General features: G+C 41.9%; 2 protein-coding genes across 7 annotated transcripts in view; one reads left to right on the top strand and one right to left on the bottom strand.

Moving 5' to 3' along the window:
- LOC133525636 (eukaryotic translation initiation factor 5) overlaps positions 1-5,360 on the bottom strand; it is a 51,605-nt gene extending 46,245 nt beyond the window's left edge. For 2 of the 6 annotated variants that reach the window (XM_061861957.1, XM_061861956.1), the window contains exons 1-2: positions 5,145-5,360; positions 4,787-4,924 (exon numbers count right to left, since the gene is read on the bottom strand). The gene's annotated coding sequence lies outside the window, so the exon portion shown is untranslated. Of the gene's footprint in view, positions 1-4,786; positions 4,925-5,028; positions 5,115-5,144 lie in introns of those variants that run through there. The other 4 variants (XM_061861954.1, XM_061861953.1, XM_061861959.1 and 1 more) reach the window with 3 other exon arrangements.
- Positions 5,361-5,761: 401 nt separating this feature from the next.
- LOC133525846 (tRNA (32-2'-O)-methyltransferase regulator THADA) overlaps positions 5,762-19,617 on the top strand; it is a 49,239-nt gene continuing 35,383 nt past the window's right edge. The window contains exons 1-15 of the mRNA XM_061862251.1: positions 5,762-5,952; positions 6,279-6,459; positions 7,207-7,476; positions 8,332-8,599; positions 16,388-16,548; positions 17,126-17,331; positions 17,371-17,508; positions 17,548-17,685; positions 17,725-17,862; positions 17,902-18,039; positions 18,079-18,216; positions 18,256-18,393; positions 18,433-18,570; positions 18,610-18,728; positions 18,771-18,924. Coding sequence (XP_061718235.1) covers positions 5,862-5,952; positions 6,279-6,459; positions 7,207-7,476; positions 8,332-8,599; positions 16,388-16,548; positions 17,126-17,331; positions 17,371-17,508; positions 17,548-17,685; positions 17,725-17,862; positions 17,902-18,039; positions 18,079-18,216; positions 18,256-18,393; positions 18,433-18,570; positions 18,610-18,728; positions 18,771-18,924 — 2,416 coding nt within the window. The 5' untranslated portion in view covers positions 5,762-5,861. The remainder of the gene's footprint in view (positions 5,953-6,278; positions 6,460-7,206; positions 7,477-8,331; positions 8,600-16,387; positions 16,549-17,125; positions 17,332-17,370; positions 17,509-17,547; positions 17,686-17,724; positions 17,863-17,901; positions 18,040-18,078; positions 18,217-18,255; positions 18,394-18,432; positions 18,571-18,609; positions 18,729-18,770; positions 18,925-19,617) is intronic.

Genomic DNA, 19,617 nt, shown 5'->3' on the forward strand with positions numbered 1-19,617 from the left:
TGCGTGCGCCCGCTCCGTGCACCCACCCGCACCAGCTAGCGGACGCCCTTAGTATTTGATTTGCGATATAAAAACGAAACTTCCTTCTGGAAACAAAATAAAAATTGAAAGCATGTATCCCACACCACGGCATCAAGAACCGCAACTGGAAACCAAATATTACCACCGACTATTGTCACAAACAACAATGGCGACAAAGGCACGCCAGTATCTACAGTCACGGTCATACACTTACATACACTTTTTACCGTGTCAATGACATAAATATGACAAGTACATACAGCATCAACAAACACGCCAAAAGTATCTGCCATGCCATACCGAAATACTTTTCCAAATAATTATATCTCTACAGTTCACGTTCCAAAGTCTTCACTGTACATGAACTAGGTATGTAGCGCATCACACCCTCCAGATGTCCAGAGTACCTAATTAAATCAGCTTTTCAAATATGAGAAAAATAATATTTAATAGAAAACCGAATTCACAAAACAGTTTGTGTAGTCCATCTCATAACAATTACAAATTAGTCCCAAGGCGTTAACTTGTCGTCAAGGAGTTCCATTCTGGTCTTCATGAGCAGTTCCATTTCATCAAATAACACCGTTTAAATGCAAATGCTTGGTGCAGCAAATATAGGTTTGTATACAAGTCATAAACTTTACAAAGACATCAATTCAGTGCATTGGAGCGAAAGTGATACTTGTTCTCGTCATTCGGTTAAAACTCAAAGCATGTAAGTTTGCCGAATACTTATGCCTCTCTAGGATCAGTTCAACGAGTTCAGCGTCAGACTATGAACCTTAATCAGCATTAAATAAGGTTCAAATTCGGCATGAACTAGGTGGACCTACAAAATGTTACAGTCACCGAATCGCTGTTATGTCACGGCGGTCAACGACCTGCCTTTCTCGTCTAGCGTCCTAGCAAGTGGCACACAGGCTTCATTGCGTCTGCTTCAAGAGAACATGATCGATTAACATTAACACAGCGAGTTTTGGGAAATTCTATTAATTTGTGGTAGAGTCATATCACCGCCTGTCAGCGTAACAAGTGGCACACATGCCTCATTACGTGTACTTGAAGGGAAAATGATCGATTAACATGTGTACGAATTTTGGTAAAGTCCACAGTCCAGTCATCCAAAGTTACACGCACCTCGAGTGTGATGTCATTTTCTGATAAATAGGGCATAAGGAATTATTTTTTTTAAATAGTTTAATATAAAAAAAAGGAAAATATTGACGAAAAATCTAAATCGGTTTGCTATTTTTTTTATTCAACTATCAGTAAATTAGTATACGCAGTCTACGCTGCGCTCAAAAACGCGCATCACTGATATTGGACCTAAGATGGCCAAATTGAAGTAGGACTGGGCCGGCCATGTCTGCCGCATGCACCCACAGATGAGCAAAAATAGCCACGGAGTGGGTGCCGCGAGATGCCTGGCAGGCCCAGGCGGAGATGGCGGGATGACCTGGGCGCATATCTCCACGGCTGGCCGGAGATTGCTCAAAACCGAGACGGATGGAGACCGAAGGAGGATCGAAGCAGTAGGACACCATATAGGCTAATAATATTAGGTAATTATCTATGAAATTGGCGTTTTGTATGGAGAACTTTAACAAAATTCGATTTTTCATACAATGAATTTTGCGGATTATTTTGTGAAGGCATTTTCAAACCAAACAAATTTTTGCCAGTAATCTGAGACATTTTTAAGGCACATTTTCTATCACATTTTTTTTTAAACCTGTCCCGTCTGAAAAATATAAGTCATTTAAATACTCGAGCCGGCAGCACATGAAAAGAGCTGTTTTCAGGGCGGTATTCTGAATACATAAAACAATAAAAGTAGCAAATAATTGTATGTAAAATCCTTGTTATGTAACGCACTAATGAAATTAAAAAACTATGACATGACTAATACTTATGAACAAAAACGCCAATTTCATAGGTAATGACTAATGACCCGATATATCAGTATCTTTGAAAGTCGAAAAGAAAAATAACTACTAAAAGAATTTTTATCTAGCTTTTAAAAAATATATACTTTGTTATATGTATATAGTTAAGTTATCATAGATCTATGAAAAAAAATCGGACATGATACGGTTATGGAAAGAACATTCAACAAATACAACTTTCTCTGTGAAACCTCCAAAGTTCATCCATCAAAAGCAAAAAATTGCGTAGCGGGGACAAAAGCCAAATGAAACATAGCAGTGTCAAGCGGAGGGTGCATCCTCGCGCCGATCGATACGCGACGCATCCGCGACATCCAGGCCTGTCTAGGCCGAGCCAACATAGCGTGCGTGGCGCTGTAGGGGGCAGAAGGCTTCGTATTTATTGCCACGAAGTGTCTATGTCACGTTTTAGTTTTCAAGTTTTAAGAACCCAACCGCCGTCTTACTTTTTGGCGGTGGGTTCGTATGACTCTTAATACGGAATCAACGGAGCATAAATCTACCTTTGGGTGTCAATTCTTAGGATTATAATAATTATAATCATCACCTTCCTCGCGATGTCCCGGCATTTTTGGCACGGCTCATGGGGGCCTGGGTAACCACTAGTTTTTACGAAAGTGACTACCATCTGACCTTCCAACCCAGAGGGTAAACTAGGCCTTATTGGATTAGTCAGGTTTCCTCGCGATGTTTTCTTCACCGAAAACACAGATATGGAAATTTAAAAAAATATTCTACAATTTAGGCATATTAACTTCGTTAAATTTAATTTTGTCTCTTTCTCACAAACAATGACAGATAGGGACAAACAATTATCAACAGAATGTTACATTTGAGCATTTGAAAGAAGTTTATGAATAGCGCCATTATTCGTCTTTTTGCCTATACTGGACCATTCTCGTAGAGGCATAGGCTGGGTGGAAAGCGAAATTAGGTCCGAATACTTCAGATTAGTCAAGTAATAAAGTTTTTTTTATATAAGCCTTTTAGTCAGATGCCGTCTAATATTCGTATACATTTCATTCTTTTTCCATAGTTACTTGTCTGGTTGCCAAGTGGCAAAGGCCTCCTCCAGTCTTCTCCATTCTAGCCTGTCTGTGGCTACTCTGCCCCAAGTTAAACCTGCCACCTCTCTTTTGTTGTCAACCCATCTTTTTTGGGGCCTGCATTGTTTTCTGTTTCCTGTTTGTGGATACCATAGGCTTGACTATTTTCCTCCACTTGTCTTTTCCTCAGACTATGTGACCTGCCCATTTCCACTTCTGCCTTTTCCAGATCAAAAGGAAAAAGAGGAAATGGGAAGTTGAAATAAAGTAATTATGGGCAATTATTGGATTTACCTGACATTCTGAAGCACTTGGAATTATTCAGCCCATATACACCAGATATAAAATAACAGCTTACTCAACTTACAGTGTAGAAAATATGTATAAAGCTCTTTAAACAGGCTTTTTACATTTTTGTAAAAAAGCAAATTAGATGTCTCGGTGATTGGTGAGAGGAAAATTAGCATGATCCCATAAATATACATTTTCCAAGCCTGTGTTCCCGCAGGCTATGCTAATGAACATGTATGGAATATGTAATGAGGCAATCCACCAGCTTTAGCAAAATGGATATTAATGTTTTATTATAAATATGTTTTTATAAATAGGACTAGGACTTTGTGAAGAAAAACAAATACAACATATTAAAGAGAAGTTACAGACTTTGACCAAAAAGATAATGACAAAACAAACGAGACAAATAAAGAACAAGTGACAAATACAGAATGATATGAAATAAGAAATGAATGTAAAACAAATGAGACATTAAGATGAAGTGATGATGATACTATTCAGTAAATAAAGACCGATTTGCACAGAAAACCCTTAATGTTAGTTTCAAGAATAAAAGAACCTCAAAATGATCAGAATCAAAGTAATTTATTAACAATTGTATAAACAATAACTGTTGCAAAAATTTAGTATTCATGTTAAATGGAAATAGGAGATTTTATTGAACGGATTTTTAATCAAAACAATTCTTTTTGGGTGGAATTCCATTTTGTCACAGAACTAAATTTTGAAAGAACTCTGTTACATTCTGTTGAGTTCTTCACATTGTAGAAGTATCCACTCAAGTACGAAAAATTTGTTAATGCTTTCACTATAATACACTGAAAATTATTGTTCTAATTTTTACGCAGAATACAATACTTATCATTAAGCTATTTTAACTTGAGTAAAATACTGATGCTAAAGAGGTTTTAGGGTAAAGAAGAATAGGACCAGGTTTGTCCGGACGACTCTGATTTAATCATGATAAAGAAAAAAAAAGGAGTATAATTAAAGAAATAAAATTTCAGAGTATTTACTGTGATTTTAATACAAATAAATAATAAATAAATATTATAGGACATTATTACACAAATTGACTAAGTCCCACAGTAACCTCAATAAGGCTTGTGTTTAGGGTACTTAGACAATGACATATATGTATAATATATAAATATTTATAAATACTTAAATACACAAATATGCATTATGCCATGATATTCCTATGAAATAATTTAATTATGATATAATACCTTTTGGAACAACTGGAACTGTCTTAAGTTTTCATAATATTCTATAGTTGAGCAACATTTTCATAATTTCAAATTTATATTTGTTCTTAGATTAGAGCATAGATATGATCAATAAACACATCCATAAACAAAACAATGGTGAAACTGCAATATCATTAGTGCACGACTCGCGGCGACTGATAAAATTAGCAACAACAATTCGTATACGATTTCCAATAAGCGAATACTAATTAATTATGGCTGTACTCACCTATATATCTTGCTAAAGTCATATAAAACGGTAACGCCCCACTGGACGAGAGCTGACAGACTGGATGAATCGTTGATCCTGGCTTCACTGAAGCTGGCACCAGGAAAACACGGCTCCGCAGTCGCCGGCCGCGCGAACCTGCCGCAGTGCACACAAAATCACTATTACAGCCACAGTAAACACTTTCTAACACTCAATGACTCAATTTTAGCATTCTTAACACTATAAACTATTATTCTAACCAATTTCTACTCCCGTAATGTACGCACCAGCTGGCAAAAACGTGGTCTACGGATCTAGAATACCTACATAAATAATCTACCATAGCAACATGGTGTGCGAATTCGATTTTACGTACCTTCCACTATCTATGACGAAGCACCTCGTGAAACCTCTCCAAAAGGAGATCGCACGCAATTAGAACGCGGTTTACGATCGGCTCCGAACGAACATAAAGTAAAATTAATTTTCAACAATCGCTTACACGTTACCGTGGCTAAAAATGACGACAGAAAATAAATGAAAATGTACACTTTCTTATGTTTCTAGAACTGAATCACACCGGAAATAAACATTTTTTAAACTTGCAACAGAGAAAATAACTTCTCGTTTCAGTGCATTGAGACTGAGAATATATTTCATTTCTAATTATTTAAGCGCTGATTATTAACGAATAATTTAATTTGTTAATTTGTCGTTTAAATAGTAAGACACTTTTGAAAATTCTTTGAAATGAAAGCCGGAAATCGATACACTTTTAATACTTTGTCTATGATACACTTACATTTTATTTTAATTTCTAGTTGGAATTCGATTACCAAAAAGTAAATCAAATTCATTTTACGCTTCTCGGCACTTTTTTTATTTAATAGTAAGTTTTTTAGAAACAATATCAAGAAAATATTATTATAATTTCACACACACCATAGTAATAAATCTGCCTGTCAACTGTCAATCAATATTGTCTGTGGTCGTTTTGTCCAAAGTTTTTATCTAAACATTGAGGTTATGTTATTGTTGAAACGTTCACGTTTTCTCTTTAAATATCAGAGTATGAACTGAAATTATATTTATTATGAATGAGTTAAACTTGAGAGTTAGCGGAGGGATAGGCGAAAAGGTCAAAAAACCCGCTGCGCCTTTATCTATTCCTTATTGGAACACTGGTTTGTAAAGTTTATAATTTCTAGTTTTAAAGTGTAATTACTTTCTGATTTTGTAATATTTTATTCAGTAATGCAATTAAGTATGAATTCTGATGTATAATATACCTGAAGGAAAGGTATGATTATTCTTACTTCCTATACTGAATAAATTTTACTCAGTGATTTGTACAAATTCATGTTTTTCATAACTGTTTAATAAAGCGATAACACCGCCTGCTGCTACCTATACCTGTTCTTTGTTGTGGTGTGCAATAACGATAGTATTGTAATTATAATGAATTTAATATTTTTTGTTAGGAAATCAATGATCACTATGTTTGTTTTAGGTGTTCCTAGTGAATTTTTCAATAATTTTTTAAATTGCAACAGTGCTGATAACCAGCTAAAGTTATTAAAGCAGTATCTAAACAGCCACAGAGATGAGTTTGACCAGGAAACAGTCACATTTATTGTTTTGCTTTTCTGGCATGCAGATGCAAAACATCCTATTAAGGGATTCTTAAAAAAGTAAGTATGAAATGATTCGGTCGAACTAAATTCAACCAAGTCTAAGTTATGTACAGTAGTGGTAAAAAATCTATCATATAATTGGAAAATTAGACTATATCATGTCATCAAATAATTGTTGTATTATCATCACAACTATATATGAATACTTGTGTCCCACTGTGCTTTTAATACCTAGTGGGCTACCACGAAAACTTGGCAAACTAATCCTTTTAAAAATGAACCCTAGTTTGATTAAATTATTGTTTTCATAATGCCCCTATATTGTAAATTTCATCAAAATCGCTAAAGCCGTTTTTGAGAAATTATAAAAAAAGTAAATAGTTTTCTTGCTGCTACAGTACACCCCAGATCCCAAATAAAAACTTTAAATCATAAATAATATTGGAAACCAGAGTAATTTAGAAATATATTTCATGCTAAGTTTTTATGAAGCAGCTTTTGACAAAGCCAGGATATTGTATTCACAAACTATATGGAATCAATATAGTAACTACATAGCCCAAGAAAAACAATATAAATGATCTCACCAACTCTGATCTTATTGTCACTGTATGACAAAACAACTTGATTTCAATATAGGCGGCGCGCGCGTTTTCTTCGCCTGAGCGCGCTGTCTCGGCCAAGGCATGTCTACACTGGCTGGTTTGTGCGCAAGGAAATTGCCTCACGGGTATACTCGCTCTGTGTAGACCCGCCTAATACAGAAAAAAATTAAAGTCATTGACTTCAATGTAATTATTCCAGGCACATAACTGACTCCAGAACACTCCGCCAACCATTCACTGAAACCTTAACCTCAGTAATTGTCTCGGAGACTGAAGAATCACCTACCCTCCTATATGGGGATTACATAGACACCGTAACTCGGCTGGATACTGCTATAGATAAGTTTCCACCTGGTGCTGAGGCTGTGAGGTGCTTAGAGATTGCTGTTAGTGCTTACTATGTAAGGTGTTTGGAGACCTGTGTTAAAACACTTGAGTTGCAGAATAATGCTGCAGGAGATAGTGTTGGGTAAGTTTAGCTTATACTGAAAACACTGTAGTTCCTCTATGGTATTTATTATATTTTTCGTGTAGACCAGAACTTCCTACTATTGTTATATATGTAACGATGGGCCTCTTAATGGGGTCTGTACAGCTGAGTTGCGCACACCAATTCTGTAGTCTAATGCCACAAAACGGTTGGTTGAAGAGTTCGTATCACGCACACGATTGGTCGCAACTAGTTGTGTTATAATGCAGGATTGGCTGAAATTCATGAGTGACACCACTGAACTAACACCATTCTTAGTGCCTACGGGCCTGTCCTTAGATATATGTCAATGCTTCCTGCAGTTCGTACTAGTCCTCTAGGTACAGTATAGTGAGTAGACAAGGAGGCGAAAAATGCATAATCATCACAAATGTGTACTTCCATTTAATCCTTTTCTCATTTACATAATGTGAGAAGTTTGCCTGCGTTTTACTCTATATATTCTATTAATAATGAAAAAAGCTATTTAAACACTCAGATTATAAATCCTTGAAAAAAATAAATGTTTTGTGAAAGAAACTGCTCAAACCATTTGCTACAGTTGCAATGTAAATACTCTGATTAGTCTGATTACTTTATTGATTCTTAAATTAATACAAGTTCATTGATTTTTTTTCTTCTCCCTCTGCACCAATTGTAAGTGTCTCTGTTTGGCCCTATGTTTGACTGGTAGAGAATGCCATTTAGCATTAAGTCCGCCATTTGTACATTGTTGTAATATATTTTGTGCAATAAAGTAACATGAAAAAACTGCTCAAATTTACTGAGTAGTCTTCATTGATTAGTATAATTAATTTGAATTGAAAGTATTTTATTATAGTCATATTTTTCCAGCACTGAAGTAAAATCCGAACCTCTTGCTCCTACAGAAATAAACAAAATATATGACCTGGTCCACCTCACTCTAAGACTTCTCCTGTACATGATACAGAAAGTGACAAATGATAACACAACCAAATTGAGCTCTATGTTCGAAAGGATAAGGTCCATTATATTTGCACTGATGTTGGGCAAAGAAGTGCCCATGGATACGAAGTCTGTGAGTGGGATTATATATTTAACATTGCATTTATTTGAGAAAGAACCTGGGTCTTGGATTGCGGTGAGTTCTATGAAGGCTAACTATATTATTATTTATTTATAGATACAGGATCACCTTAAAATATGTTGACAAAAACTTTTATTGTGGCATTTTCTTGTTTATTTTAACAAATGTTTGTGTTTGGGTATTGAAGCTAAATGAGAATATTTTGAAGATATTACATTTTTGGTTTAGTTAAATTATTTTAATTACATTTATTTACAATAACAATATACATAATGGATATATACAGAGGATTACTATAACTAGCTTAAATTTAAAATAGGCCCTTGAGGTATTGTACCAAGGATGCTGGCGGCATTTCCTCGTTGTATCGCAATACTGATAGGTTGCGCGAGGAAGCCGCCAGCTCTTCGGTCACCAGTTACGTCAACCAGACGCTTCGCGACTTCTGCAAAAAACTTTAATTGAATTTTTAATGACAGTAATTAAGAGAAATATTTCTAAAAATTCGTACTTACTTACCTAGTTTGATACAATAAAGTTTTACGGGAATAAGTCACTATGAAGGATGTACAATTGGAACCCTACCTATTGTAAACTTTTTCAACTCTGGCTACCATATTAAACACTTCCTGCCTTGTGGAACGGTGATTCTAGGAAAAAACCTAACTATATCTAATCCCTACTAATGTTATAAATGCGAAAGTAATGCTGAACCGATTTAGATAGTATTTGGTATGGAGATAGTTTGAGGACCGGGGAAGGACATAAGATAGTTTATATCAATTATCATCATCATCCTTCCATGCAGGCGAAGTCGCGGATAGAAGCTAGTACCTAATATGGGAGAAAGGGGACCATTATTATTTATTAGATCCTACTCATAGTCCTCCTCTCCTCCGGAGTGGCAGGCGTATATAGGCTACGGAGGCTGCTTACCATCAGGCGGGCCGTATGCTTGTTTGCCACCGACGTAGTATAAAAAAAATATAGAGACAGATTTGGTAGAAAATCATTGTTTATTATCTTTCAGCCAGACAATATTGAACAAGTTATAGTTACAAAATAACAAGTATTTTAAGTTCATCCGTGCCTGTTCAGCTTTGGCCTTGTATTCTACAAGATTTTTTCGTATTTACTGTGGCAACACCAGCTCACAGTTGAAATTTGAATATTGCTCTGTCATAGACACGTCAGAGTCAGTGTGTCATCAACCTACCACTAGTTAACATCGTATTTCGTCGTTCTCGCTAATTTTCGCAACTTATTGAAAGCACTACTGCCAATCACGTCTCTAGCATTTAGACTCAGTGTTGTGTGGACGAAGGACACCAGGCACATCCGCGAAGTGGAAAATCCGAGGTCTAAGTTGGACGACTCAAGGTAACGGTTCTGAGCTTACTTCTAGCTGGCGACAAGGACAGCCAGAATCACCACCAGCGGTCTTCAACGGCGACCAACGATTCAGCCCCACAACTCCCGGACTGAAAGGTAACTTCGCCCTACACTATTTCACATTTTAGTTTTAATTTAATATTCTAATTTTAATATGTCACAACTTTCTTGCTCAACCGGCCCCTAAATTTCATTCCCTATCGCCCCCCTTTTTCGAATTACAGTCCACTCTCTCGCTATTGAACATTTTGGCCTTCGATCCGCATAATTTGAAAAGTGACCTTTGGTTTTTCGTTTCTCGTTGTTTGTTGCTTATTCAAATTTGTTTGGTCATATCATTTGTTTAATTCAAAATTTAGGGTACACTTATAAAAAAGTCGAGGGTAAGCAAGAAAGTTGGTGGCCGTGTAGTAGTGCTTTTAGTAAATCATTCGTTCACTCGTGGTTAATATTGCTGGCAACATTCTCATAGTTGTCAAGGGTTAACGTCAACTGTCAATGTCACTAGTATCAGTCAGTAGTACTTCGTTGTTATTGAATTAATTTTGCAATTAAGTTTGAGTTTTTCGCCGTTTTAGTGTTGTTAATTGCACTTAAAACAATATGAGTGTACATGGTGATAGTGACACGGATCCCGCGACAGTAGACATGTTCCATGTCGCGCGAGGTTACGCTATTTTTCGGTTAGAAAATATTGAGGGTTCCGACTTGAAAGGGTATGATGAATCAGACATCAAGGATATAGAAAAGGACTTTCACAAAGCACAACTACGGATTTTACGTCCACTGAAACCTGAAAAACGTGTGGAGGAGTATGAAGTCACCAAGGAATTTGAAAGTAAGCTAAAATCCGTAAAATGTAGGTTGAGACAAATGGCTAGAAGTGAAATAAGTGATAAGCCTGAAGTGAAATCTTTAACGCTTGAGAATAATTTAGCTAAGCTTCCAAAAATATCGATTACGCCTTTTGATGGGAAACTGGAAAGTTGGGTGTCTTTTAAGGAGCTTTTTGATTCCCTTATACATAGTCGGAGCAATATTAGTAATGTGGAGAAATTGCACTACCTTCTATCAAGCGTTCAGGGTTCCGCACATGATTTAATAAAAAGTTTTCCTTTGTCAGGTGACAATTACAGCAGTGCATATGAAACACTGTCCAACTATTATGATAGGAAGAGGCAAATTGCTGTCATGTACTATGAAAAACTGCTAAATTGTGAGCCAGTCAAAACCAAAATAGATTTGGAAAGGGTTTTTAGAACTTTTAATGAGAATTTAACTATTTTGTCAAAATTTAACCTCCCCGATAAGAATTTTATGTTATATTATTTGCTTTGGGCAAAGTTAGATGTCGCTACCCGAGAAGCATTTGAGTTACAACTCGCTTCCAATACTGAAGTTCCAAAGTTTGAGGAATTAAAAAACTTTATTGAAAAGCGGAGCAGGGCTTTGGAAAACTCCAGTGTTAGTGTTAGGCCTCAAGTTCAGAATGTTAAACCGTTAACCAAAAACAAAACGGCCCTTGTCGTTTCGACTACATCAACACCAAGTTGTGTTTTTTGTTCGGGTCAACATAGTCTCGATAAATGTAACAAGTTTATAAATCTCAATAATGATGGCCGGTTTAATTTTGTTAAGGAGAAGGGTTTGTGTATTTTATGTTTCTCAAATGCACATAGGGTGAAAACTTGTCGAGCTTCTCGCTGTAGTGTGTGTAATCGCTCGCACCACAACTTATTGCATTTCACAAAGAGTGTGGAAGCACCCACGGGCACAGAGATTGCTACTGCACCGCCTAGCAATGGCATGAGCAGTAGTAGTAGTAACACGGTTTTAGCTGCTATGGCGGGAGATAATACAATCTTCTTCGCTACTGCCCAGGTGTTAATTCGGGACAGTTCTGGTGTCTTCCGCCCAGTGCGGGCGCTCTTGGATGGTGCTAGTGCATGCAATTTCATGTCAAAATCCTGTGCAGAAATGCTAGGATTTGAAACTTCTGGACAACACACTGTGTTTGGCATTGGCAATTCGCCATATCAAACATTTGGCGCACTATCATGTGAGGTCAAGCCAATGGGAAATGAACCCTCTTCACTGAGTACTAAACTCGAAGCTTTCGTTTTGTCGCCGGTATGTGCCGACCAACCTCCTCAACCTGTCGATTCGTCGGGGTGGTCGCACATCAGGAATTTATCGCTGGCTGATCCTGGTTTCGCCCGTCCGGCGCCGGTGGACCTGTTACTTAACGCACAGGTCTTCGTTTCGTCGTTGTTGCCCGGTATACGGCGCGGGAAGCCTGGACAGCCTACTCTGTTGAAAACCATCTATGGATGGGTCGTTATGGGTGAGTGTGACGGGAGTCAGCTCACAACAAGCGCTCTCGTATCGTATCGTAACAATAAAAATCATTGTTTTTTCGTGTCGAGTCCTTCGCAGATTTTGTCGCTTGATGATTCTATAAAAAAATTTTGGGAATTAGAAAACGTTAGTTCTCCGACTAAACCTTTCGTATCTGAGGAGGACCAACGCTGCGAGGACTATTTTCTTGAAAAATACTATCGCAATGAAGAAGGCAGGTTCGTAGTTCCACTACCATTTGTCGATCCCGCGAACAAACCTACCTTCCTCAATTCGCGTGAAATTGCTCTCAAGCGGTTCACGTCGTTGGAGCGCAAGTTGAACTCCAACCCCGAGTTCAAAAGGGCGTATGTGGAATTTATGGATGACTATGAGGCTCGTGGTCACTTGGAAGAAGTGGAACCTCCTTCCACAAGTGAAGGCCACTTCTATTACATACCTCACCATGGAATTCTGCGCGATTCCGTCACCACTCCTCTTCGCGTGGTTTTCGACGCAAGCGCTAAGGACGCCAACGAGGTGTCTTTGAACGCTACTCTTCTCGCTGGGCCCAAGCTTCAGACCAACATTTTCGATCTGCTCACACGTTTTCGCTGGCATGCCGTCGTCTTCACAGGTGACGTGAAACAGATGTACAGGCAGATCCTGGTCTCTGATGAAGACGCTGAATTTCAGCGCATTTTGTGGCGCCCTTCTGCTGTCGGTCCTGTGCGCGACTACCGTCTTAAAACGGTAACCTACGGGGTTTCTGCTGCGCCATTCCAAGCTCTTCGTACAATGGCTCAACTTGCCAGTGATTCTGCAGCCGCATACCCAAGTGGTTCAACTGTTCTCGCTCGTGACATCTACGTCGACGACGTCGTCACCGGAGCGGATTCTGTCGAGCAGGCGCGTTTACTTCAGGTGGACCTTACGAAAATATTGTCGTCGGGGGGTTTCCACCTCAGGAAGTGGACCTCCAATAGTAGTGAGTTCTTGGAGAGTCTTCCGTCTGCTGATCTGTACTCGGAAGACTTTAAACATTTCGAAGAAATGACTGACATTTCTCTAAAGATATTGGGCTTGCTATGGCAACCTCAATCAGATTCTTTCCGGTTTCGTGTCGCCGCTGCTCCTAACGGTCGGTGCACCAAGCGCACCATTCTGTCGGAGATAGCTAGAATCTTCGATCCATTAGGTTTCCTCTCGCCTGTAACATTTCTCGCCAAGTATCTGATGCAATTGCTTTGGGTTTCGGGCGTTTCCTGGGATGGAGATGTCCCGGAAAGCATCAGGCTGGAATGGCAGGAATTCAAAACTCAACTCTCGTCGCTGAGTGCTGTAGCTGTGCCACGCCGTTTAGTCGGGAAATTCGACGTGCTACATCTCCACGGATTTTGCGACGCGTCAGAACGTGGCTTCTGTGCCGTAATCTATTGCCGTACAGTAACTGAGGAGGGTGACGTCGACGTCCAGCTGGTGTGTGCTAAGTCCAAGGTCGCGCCATTGCGTAAATTGTCGGTGCCGCGTCTCGAATTGCTCGCAGCGGTTCTGCTGTCTGACTTGATGGCTTCGGTCGTGGAGGCTTTGAAGCCTTTCCACTCGGTAGACAGAGTCTTTGCATGGTCGGACTCAAGTGTGACGTTGACCTGGATTAAGTCGTGTCCGTCCAGGTGGAAAACGTTCGTGGCCAACCGTGTGAGTCATATCCAAGACGTTATTCCTCCCGATTCTTGGCATCATGTCAGAACCACTGACAATCCAGCCGACTGCGGATCGCGTGGTTTGCTTCCCCAAGATTTAGTCAACCAAACTTGCTGGTGGAACGGGCCTGATTGGCTCAGGCACCCCACTGAGAGCTGGCCTAAGTCAGTGCTGATGCCAGATAGGGACGTTCTCCATGATGAGCAAAAGATTACAGTCCTCGTAGTGTCCAATGACAATGCATTAATCGACAACCTAGTGGAGAAGTTTTCGTCGTTAAGAACACTTCAACGTGTTTTAGCGTATTGTTGCCGCTTCGCGAACAACACGAAGAACCGAAAAACGTCCGGGAAGTTGTTACACGGTCCTTTAACATCTTTCGAAATAAAGCAGGCACTCATGATTCTTGTACGTTTCGTGCAGCAGCGCAGCTTCGCTCAGGAAATCGAAATCATTTTGAACAATCATTCGAACTCTCTCCCAAAAGCGTTCAGAAAACTGTCCCCATTCATGGATGACGCGGGTCTCTTGAGGGTGGGCGGTCGCCTGTCGCGAGCTTCTCTCGACTTCGATGTAAAGCATCCTTTGCTTCTACCTCGCGACAATCGGCTGACCTTCCTTCTTATCGATGATTATCATAAGCGGTTCATGCATCCAGGCATCCAAACACTTCATAACTTGCTAGCGCAACATTTCTGGATTATGTGTCCGAAACGGGCTATTTATGCAGTCGTATCGAAGTGCATGAAGTGCTTTCGGGTGCGGCCACCGGGTGCTCCTGCGCCATTCATGGGCGACTTACCATCGTATCGAATATCCCAGCTGAAGGCTTTCTCGAGCGCAGCGGTTGACTTTGGTGGGCCTTTCGACATCGCTCTCGGTCGCGGACGTGGTAACAAGACGTACAAAGGGTATATTTGCGTCTTTGTCTGTACCGCAACAAAGGCCATTCATACCGAGCTCGTCACCGAGTTGTCCTCGGATGCTTTTCTCGCCGCACTTCGGCGTTTCGTCGCTCGTCGTGGTCGGTGCAGCCGGTTAGTGTCCGACCAAGGTAAAAATTTTGTCGGTGCGAACAACATCCTGCAACGCTTAGTGAAGGATGCTGCCGCACACCATACAATCAACTTCGAGTTCAACCCGCCGGGTAGCCCACACTTTTCAGGACTCGCTGAAGCTGGAATTAAGGCCGTTAAAACACACTTGTCGCGTGTCGTCGGGAACCAAAGGTTGACATACGAGGAGTTCTCGACGATCTTGGCCCAAGTCGAGGCTTTACTCAACTCAAGGCCACTAACTCCTCTCAGCACTGACCCCAACGACCTGTCGGCCTTGACACCGGGTCATTTCCTCACCACGGAACCCCTATCGGTCGTACCTGAGGAAGACTTCTCAGACGTTCGGGTTAGCCCTCTCCAACGCTGGAAGTTGCTTCAGAAGATGCACCAGGACTTCTGGAACAAATGGTCGAAGGAGTATATGCATACTCTCCAGCAGCGGATGAAGTGGCACGACAGACATCCTAACGTCCAAGTTGGCACACTTGTGCTCGTCGTGAACGAGCAGACGAGCCCAATGAAGTGGCCCCTGGGTCGCATTATCGACACACACTCCGGATCTGACGGGATCTGTCGTGTGGTTACTGTGCGCACTGCCACAGGGTTGTACAAAAGGCCTGTGGTCAAGCTGTGTCCACTACCTGCGTAGTCGCTTTAATGCGCTACATTTGTGTTGTCCATTCTTCGTTTAGCTTTAATATTATCGCACTTGTTTCACTTTTATTGTTCTTTTCGCTTAGTCAAAATACAAATGCATTTTGGTGGGCGGAATGTTCAGCTTTGGCCTTGTATTCTACAAGATTTTTTCGTATTTACTGTGGCAACACCAGCTCACAGTTGAAATTTGAATATTGCTCTGTCATAGACACGTCAGAGTCAGTGTGTCATCAACCTACCACTAGTTAACATCGTATTTCGTCGTTCTCGCTAATTTTCGCAACTTATTGAAAGCACTACTGCCAATCACGTCTCTAGCATTTAGACTCAGTGTTGTGTGGACGAAGGACACCAGGCACATCCGCGAAGTGGAAAATCCGAGGTCTAAGTTGGACGACTCAAGGTAACGGTTCTGAGCTTACTTCTAGCTGGCGACAAGGACAGCCAGAATCACCACCAGCGGTCTTCAACGGCGACCAACGATTCAGCCCCACAACTCCCGGACTGAAAGGTAACTTCGCCCTACACTATTTCACATTTTAGTTTTAATTTAATATTCTAATTTTAATATGTCACAACTTTCTTGCTCAACCGGCCCCTAAATTTCATTCCCTATCGCCCCCCTTTTTCGAATTACAGTCCACTCTCTCGCTATTGAACAGTGCCCAATATATAACTTTGAACACACCTTCAGGTATTAGAGAGAGACCGAAGTGCTGATAATGGAACAGTCAACCTGTCAATCTACTCCGCTGTGGCAACGGTAGTGCCTCCTGCTGAGTTGTCGGTCACAAAGGTCAATAGTCAGCTGGCTGTGCTAGACCTGACTGAGAAGATTCTGACGATAGGAGACAGGTGATTAATTCCTCCATAATATCAAATGGCCGAAACCGTCTCGACGTCCCAGGTACCGCTGGAGAGACGAAGTGCTAAAAGAACTTTGCGAAATCCGCGGCGTCGACTGGACAGAAACGGCTTCAGAGAAACATGACGGTCTTTGGTGTCGGGTCATTGTGCCACAGTAGTAAAGTAGTAGTAGAAGTAAAGTAGCAAAACATAATATATGCTAAATATAAGGAATCAAAGGGATGATCAACAGTTTCTTAAAACTAAGACTTCCTGTTTGAGCAAATTATAATGTCGAATACAAAGATTTGGTACAGTAAACTTAATTATCCGAATCTCAATTATTCGAACCCTTAATTAACCGAAGATTTCTCTTGTGTTTTATATTTTAACGTTAATTTGTACGTCAAATTTTAACATACTGTACAGTACCGGATCCCAATTATTTCGGATAATCGAGGTTCTTCTATATTACGAGATCTGATAACAATGTTTATGGTTAATGACATAATGACTTCCACCTTATCCTTATTCCCTTTTCTAAAGCCTGTCATGTAGAACGAATGTCTGTCATTAAACTTAACAGGTACTCATCAGACCCCAGCCACACGCTAGCCGTAGCCCGCACCCTACTCTCAATCAGCCGTAGTCTGAGCGCGGGCGCGGCGCTGGCGGCGCTGCTGGCGCGCTGGTGCTGGGCGCACGCGGAGCACCACATGGACAGCGTGAGGCATCTGGCCGCGCAGCTCATGGCAAGGGTTGTAGCCGCTGCTGTACAGTTAGAGAAAGAAGGTTAGTATCAAAGCCTTTAGGAGTCCTACTCTCAATCAGTCGAAGTTGAAGCGCTGGCGGCGTTGCTGGCGCGCTGGTGCTGGGCGCACGCGGAGCACCACATGGACAGCGTGAGGCATCTGGCCGCGCAGCTCATGGCAAGGGTTGTAGCCGCTGCTGTACAGTTAGAGAAAGAAGGTTAGTATCAAAGCCTTTAGGAGTCCTACTCTCAATCAGTCGAAGTTGAAGCGCTGGCGGCGTTGCTGGCGCGCTGGTGCTGGGCGCACGCGGAGCACCACATGGACAGCGTGAGGCATCTGGCCGCGCAGCTCATGGCAAGGGTTGTAGCCGCTGCTGTACAGTTAGAGAAAGAAGGTTAGTATCAAAGCCTTTAGGAGTCCTACTCTCAATCAGTCGAAGTTGAAGCGCTGGCGGCGTTGCTGGCGCGCTGGTGCTGGGCGCACGCGGAGCACCACATGGACAGCGTGAGGCATCTGGCCGCGCAGCTCATGGCAAGGGTTGTAGCCGCTGCTGCACAGTTAGAGAAAGAAGGTTAGTATCAAAGCCTTTAGGAGTCCTACTCTCAATCAGTCGAAGTTGAAGCGCTGGCGGCGTTGCTGGCGCGCTGGTGCTGGGCGCACGCGGAGCACCACATGGACAGCGTGAGGCATCTGGCCGCGCAGCTCATGGCAAGGGTTGTAGCCGCTGCTGTACAGTTAGAGAAAGAAGGTTAGTATCAAAGCCTTTAGGAGTCCTATTCTCAATCAGTCGAAGTTGAAGCGCTGGCGGCGTTGCTGGCGCGCTGGTGCTGGGCGCACGCGGAGCACCACATGGACAGCGTGAGGCATCTGGCTGCGCAGCTCATGGCAAGGGTTGTAGCCGCTGCTGTACAGTTAGAGAAAGAAGGTTAGTATCAAAGCCTTTGGGAGTCCTACTCTCAATCAGTCGAAGTTGAAGCGCTGGCGGCGTTGCTGGCGCGCTGGTGCTGGGCGCACGCGGAGCACCACATGGACAGCGTGAGGCATCTGGCCGCGCAGCTCATGGCAAGGGTTGTAGCCGCTGCTGTACAGTTAGAGAAAGAAGGTTAGTATCAAAGCCTTTAGGAGTCCTACTCTCAATCAGTCGAAGTTGAAGCGCTGGCGGCGTTGCTGGCGCGCTGGTGCTGGGCGCACGCGGAGCACCACATGGACAGCGTGAGGCATCTGGCCGCGCAGCTCATGGCAAGGGTTGTAGCCGCTGCTGTACAGTTAGAGAAAGAAGGTTAGTATCAAAGCCTTTGGGAGTCCTACTCTCAATCAGTCGAAGTTGAAGCGCTGGCGGCGTTGCTGGCGCGCTGGTGCTGGGCGCACGCGGAGCACCACATGGACAGCGTGAGGCATCTGGCCGCGCAGCTCATGGCAAGGGTTGTAGCCGCTGCTGTACAGTTAGAGAAAGAAGGTTAGTATCAAAGCCTTTAGGAGTCCTACTCTCAATCAGTCGAAGTTGAAGCGCTGGCGGCGTTGCTGGCGCGCTGGTGCTGGGCGCACGCGGAGCACCACATGGACAGCGTGAGGCATCTGGCCGCGCAGCTCATGGCAAGGGTTGTAGCCGCTGCTGTACAGTTAGAGAAAGAAGGTTAGTATCAAAGCCTTTAGGAGTCCTACTCTCAATCAGTCGAAGTTGAAGCGCTGGCGGCGTTGCTGGCGCGCTGGTGCTGGGCGCACGCGGAGCACCACATGGACAGCGTGAGGCATCTGGCCGCGCAGCTCATGGCAAGGGTTGTTGCCGGAGTTTAAGCGCTGGCGCGCTGGGGCTAAGCTCACGCGAAGTACCACATGAACAGCGTGGCTGCGGCCGTATACCTGCAGAAAGAAGGTTATTAGGTTAGGTTGATGGTTAAGTTAGGTTGAAGGTGAAGTTAGGTTCAACTGGCGGAGTAATGCTAGCGGCGATGCTACCCGAGCACCATATAGGATGTAACAAAAATAGTGGGAATTCGGAAATTTAAGGACATACTCGGTGGTGTGTTCTGATTAAGAAAAAGTTAAAGGAAAAATAATTGACGCGAAAAATTTTTATTTCTATGGGGCAGGCTTGAGATTGTAGTTTGAGACGGTCACAAAAGTCAAAAAAATATCTAACATATCTTATAATAATTATAATTTATTTGTCCGTTCGTCTGTCTGTCTGTCAAGACCCTTTTTCTCAGGAACGCGTGGAGGTATCAAGCTGGAATTGATATCAAATACTCAGGTCTACTGTCCCTTGGAGCTATGAAAAAATCAAACTTTTAAACCAACGCAATCAAAAGGTACAGCCGTTTATGCC

This window comes from Cydia pomonella, chromosome 15 (genome assembly GCF_033807575.1).
Source record: "Cydia pomonella isolate Wapato2018A chromosome 15, ilCydPomo1, whole genome shotgun sequence".
NCBI classification, from domain to species: Eukaryota; Metazoa; Arthropoda; class Insecta; order Lepidoptera; family Tortricidae; genus Cydia; species Cydia pomonella.